This window comes from Sinocyclocheilus grahami, unplaced genomic scaffold, assembly GCF_001515645.1.
Source record: "Sinocyclocheilus grahami isolate Dianchi unplaced genomic scaffold, SAMN03320097.WGS_v1.1 scaffold1213.1, whole genome shotgun sequence".
NCBI lineage: Eukaryota > Metazoa > Chordata > Actinopteri > Cypriniformes > Cyprinidae > Sinocyclocheilus > Sinocyclocheilus grahami.
In genome coordinates this window covers 813267-818081 of record NW_015506392.1, presented here as the reverse complement: position 1 = coordinate 818081, position 4815 = coordinate 813267, and the positions used below count along the sequence as shown (strand labels likewise).

The following is a 4815-nucleotide window of genomic DNA, read 5'->3' as shown; positions in this document are numbered from 1 at the left end:
AGTCAATGTACGGAAAATCAATTAAAGACGTAATCAAAACAGACGATGAACACTATTAACAACAATTATTATATGATGCAAATGTGGTAGTCCTGTATGTTGTTTCAGGGTTGCATCATCTGAGGTCCTCTGAGGGGTTGGCATCATCTCTTCTCAGGTGTTCTGTGAAGTATGTAATTTGTACTTATACTCAGCACATGCTGTGAGCGCTGGTTTGGTGTCTCCGCAGGTGTCGATGTTGCGTGACAAGCTGGTGGTGTTCGAGGCCGAGGTTCTGGGTCTCAAGCGGGCTCTGAGCGAGCTGAGCTGCAGGAGCGATCACGCTGTGTGTCTGAGGGACATCAGCGGCATCAGCGGCAGCTTACCGTGGGCCGGCTTGCACTCGCCCCGAACGCCCGAAGCCCTGCCCATCGACAGCTTCCTCAGCCTGCAGAGCGACGAGGCCAAAGCGCAGCGGCAGGAGGCCGGAGAGCTGCGGCGGCAGCTGGAGAGACTGCAGGGCGAGCTGCACTTGGAGCGGCAGCAGAGAGAGAGGCAGGTGCTCACCTTCGCTCAGGAGCGACACACCTGGCAGGACGAGAAAGAGCGCGTGCTGAAGTACCAGGCGCAGCTGCAGCTCAGCTACGTGGAGACGCTGCAGAGGAACCAGGCGCTGGAGGAACGGGTCGGCCAACTCGGAGCCAAACTGGGTATCTCGCCCGGATCGCCCGTCAGCCTCTCCATCCCCGTCCCTGTGACCATCACTCTGTCCCCAGCCGCGGACGATCCCAAACATCTGCTGGCGCCTCCGTGGCCGGGACCGTCTCGCTTGGAGCGGATCGAGTCCACGGAGATTTAGACGCGAGACAATCGACTTGAGACTAAAGCCCCGTTCACACCAAAAACGATAACTATAAAGATAACATTACATTTAGTCATTTAGCAGACGCTTTTATCCAAACGTGACCCTGGACCACAAAACCAGTCTTAAGTCGCAATGTAAAAATAAATTATCCATTTTGCTTTTATGCCAAAAATCATTAGGATATTAAGTAAAGATCATGTTCCATGAAGATATTTAGTAAATCTCCTACCGTAAATATATCAAAACTTAATGTTTTATTAGTAATATGCATTGCTAAGAACTTCATTTGAACAACTTTAAAGATGATTTTCTCAATATTTAGATTTTTTTGCACCCTCAGATTCCAGATTTTCAAATATTGTCCTATCCTAACAAACCATACATCAATGGAAAGATTATTTATTCAGCTTTCAGCTGATGCATACATCTCAATTTCGAAAAATTGACCCTTGAGACTGGTTTTGTGCTCTAGGGTCACAAATGAGGACAAACGGAAGCAATCAAAATCAACAAAAGAGCAATGATATACAAGTGCTATAATGAGTCTCAGTTAACTTAACGCAGTACACGTAGCAAGGGTTTTTCAGAATAATAGAATAAATAAAAAGAAAACAGATAGAACACAAAAAGATTAGAAAGCAAGTGTTAGTTTTTTTTTCAAGCAGCAAATGAATAGAGTGCAAGTCTAAAAGGGACTTGTATTTTTTTATTTTATTTTTAAGAATAGAATTAGAATAGAGAGTGCTAGAGTTAGAGGGTCAAATAAAGATGGAAGAGATGTGTTTTAGCCGATTCTTGAAGATGGTAAGATAACGATATAAGCGTCCACATTATTCTAAGCGCACGCGTGTCTGTCGCTTTAAATTCTCGAGCTCGTTACAGCAGGATGGATTCTGATTGGCTGTCAAAATTTTTATCGTTCATCAGCTAGAAAAAATTCTTTTTGAAAGTGATTCCAACGGTATCGTTTCTCTGTGCCTTTATCGTTATAGTTGTGGTGTGCACTCTGCTATTCTTTAATATTGAGAACGATTTTTACTATATCGTTATCGTTATATTTATCGTTATAGTTGTGGTGTGAACGGGCCTTAAGAGCTGAATGCACTAAAGAGGGCTGTGTTACAACAAATGCAGTTATGAATCACATTTCTCCAGCTTTTAAACCTTCTGTTGACTTTTGACTTCTCTTTTGGTCATAAGTGATATGGAGGGAAATGTTTCATTAGTCTGTGTGGGCCAAAAGTTTGGTATAAGTAAGATTTGTTAATGTTTTGAAAGAGTCTCTTCTGCTGACCAAGGCTGCATTTGTACAGTAAAAATAGTCAATATTATTACAATTTAAAATACCTGTTTTCTATGGAAGCTTGTTGCCGCCACGGAATAAAAAACAAAAGGTAATTGCTACTTTTGTTACAATTTGGAGTCTCGAGCAGCAAATCAGCATATTAGAATGATTTCTGAAGATCATGTGACACTGAAGACTGGAGTAGGGGAGATCGAGCGGGGCACAAAGTAACACTTTTTGACTTTCTCAAATTGTGTAAATCCACATGGGGTTCAGAATATAATTTTTTTTTATCCACAGTAATTTCACACTTGTCTAGTACAAATATGTCGCTTTGTTTCATAATTACAGTGTATACGTTTTTCTTTATTCACCCTCAAAAATTGGAAGTGAAATGTGACAACATGCCCCGTAGGTGGGGTACATTGTAACATCTGAGGGGCACGTTGTAACATGACCACGTGACAGCCTAAAACATTATCTGATCGCATGAAAAAAACATACAAGACAAACTAAAATATTTTGTCAATAAAATAAAATAATTATTTATTTCAAATAAAATAATGCCGTTTTTTAAGAATTAAAAATCATCTGATTTTGGAGTTTGACAAAGAACGCATTGCAACCAAGCTTGTGACGGCCAGCATAAACATGAAATAATCATTTCTTAACACTAAACATTGACTGTCAGTCACCAGTTTCTCGTCGTTTATCATTAAAATTAATTAAAGTAAATAGTGTGAATTGCATCGCTAATGTCATAGAATAGCACATTGTAACGCAGTGTAACGCAACTGGAATTTAAAACCGGTTATGATAGTTAGCGAAGCATTAAAAAATAATCTAAACTGATAAATAACAGATTGCAATAATAGCAGATTTGTCTCATTTTAAATGAGTGATAAAAACTGAGATGAAAAATTTACATAAGTCTGAAATATAATGTTACTATGGTAAAATAAATGTTCAGCGATATCTTCAAAAGACTTTTGAATTTTGGCATACTTTTTTCTCTATATAATGTTGATATGGTAACTAGTAAATGCCGTAAATGTGGCTTTGCTAGCATGTGTGGAAATATTCAAACCACGTGTGTAACAACTTACCCCGCGTTACATTGTGCCCTCCTAATGATGCTGAAAATTCAGCTTTGATCACAGAAATAAATTACAGTTTAACACACATTCACACAGAAAACCGCTGTTTGAAATTGCAATAATATTTCACTATTTTTACTGTACATGTTATCAAATAAATGCAGCATTAGTGAGCAGAAGAGACTGCGGTGACTAAACGTGAACACCAGGGGTCACTAGACGACAAACAGAGGGCTCCTATCCTATCTACAGGTAGAATGACTTGGGAAACACGGAAAAGCTGTTTTTGGCGGAAATTGAACCCCATACCGGACTTGCTTTCCTGATTCTACAGCGATGCTTCTGAGAGATGCTGCTATGTTCTGATGTGGGTAGACAGGCAGGCTGTGAATATTTTGAAAAGATGAGAATTATTGTTATTTCATCGTTCCGATTATTGTGAATAAAGCCGATATTTTAGCTTCGTTTTTCTGTAGCAGGACATGTAACACAATGCATCAACAATTTCCAAAACCATATTCCTTTCGATGTAATCATTTGATTTGATGATGTAATTGATTTATTTAGAGTTTTTATACTTGTTTGTATTTATGCTACTGTAATGACTTGCGTAAAAGCATATCCGATCAAAAACACATTAAATGATAAAGACTTTGATTTTGGCATTGGACAAGCTCTGATTCACCATCCGTGCATTTTTAAAATCATTACTATGTCGAAATTCGGAAAGAATGGCTCTTTTGAGCTGGTTTTTGCTAGTGAGTCGAGTTTGAATCAATCGGAGCTGTTCGAGCGTAAATGATTCACTCAATTGAATCGGTTCGTCTGCTGCTCCGGTTTCGAGTCTTCAGTCATGTTTACGCGACACTGTCAGCACCAGAAAAGCATGATGTTTACTAATAAAATAGTAACAAAGATAACATCCAACAGACATCTAGATCATATTCAGGCGAGGAAACCGGTTTACTGCTAACTAGTGAAAAACCTGCCGCAAATGTATAAAAAATAATATTAGAGTCAAAGCAAATAAAACTGATACATAGTGGTTTCCCGCCAGCAGGTGGCAGCAGTGAGCCGCACGCGCGTTTGATCCCGGAAGCAGCGGTGACGTCAGCGGCGCGACTGCTCCTGCGGTGAGTTTTGTTTCGGTCAGCGCGTGATGTCGAAATGGTATTTGCTTTATTCACGCATTTTTTCTCGAGCTGAGAAAGCCATTCCGTCTGTATGAGCGCTCGGCGTGTTTGCTGTCAGCTTGGTCAGTAACCAACTCACAGCTGTAGGCTATTTTTTTGCACAGCTGCACTGGAAATGCTGTCGTGTTTTTTTGCTATGCTATATCGTAAATTATGTGGTATATCCATTTGTTAATCAGGTGTGCGTGCGTGCGTGCGTGCGTGCGTGCGTGTGAGTGTGCGTGCGTGTGAGTGTGCGTGTGTGTGAGTGCGTGTCTGTGAGTGTGCGTGTCTGTGAGTGTCTGTCTGTGAGTGTGCGTGTCTGTGTGTGTGTGTGTGTGCGTGTCTGTGAGTGTCTGTCTGTGAGTGTCTGTCTGTGAGTGTCTGTCTGTGAGTGTGCGTGTCTGTGTGTGTGTG

General features: G+C 40.7%; 2 protein-coding genes across 4 annotated transcripts in view; both read left to right on the top strand.

Annotated features, from left to right (window-relative positions):
- The window catches only part of lzts3 (leucine zipper tumor suppressor family member 3), a 21807-nt gene extending 20913 nt beyond the window's left edge, over positions 1 to 894 (top strand). The window contains exon 6 of the mRNA XM_016253957.1: positions 230 to 894. Within this exon, the coding sequence (XP_016109443.1) occupies positions 230 to 838 (609 nt within the window). The 3' untranslated portion in view covers positions 839 to 894. The remainder of the gene's footprint in view (positions 1 to 229) is intronic.
- Positions 895 to 4284: 3390 nt separating this feature from the next.
- Positions 4285 to 4815, top strand: part of ubox5 (U-box domain containing 5) — a 12240-nt gene continuing 11709 nt past the window's right edge. Inside the window, exon 1 of one of the 3 annotated variants that reach the window (XM_016253950.1) lies at positions 4285 to 4359. The gene's annotated coding sequence lies outside the window, so the exon portion shown is untranslated. The other 2 variants (XM_016253952.1, XM_016253951.1) reach the window with 2 other exon arrangements.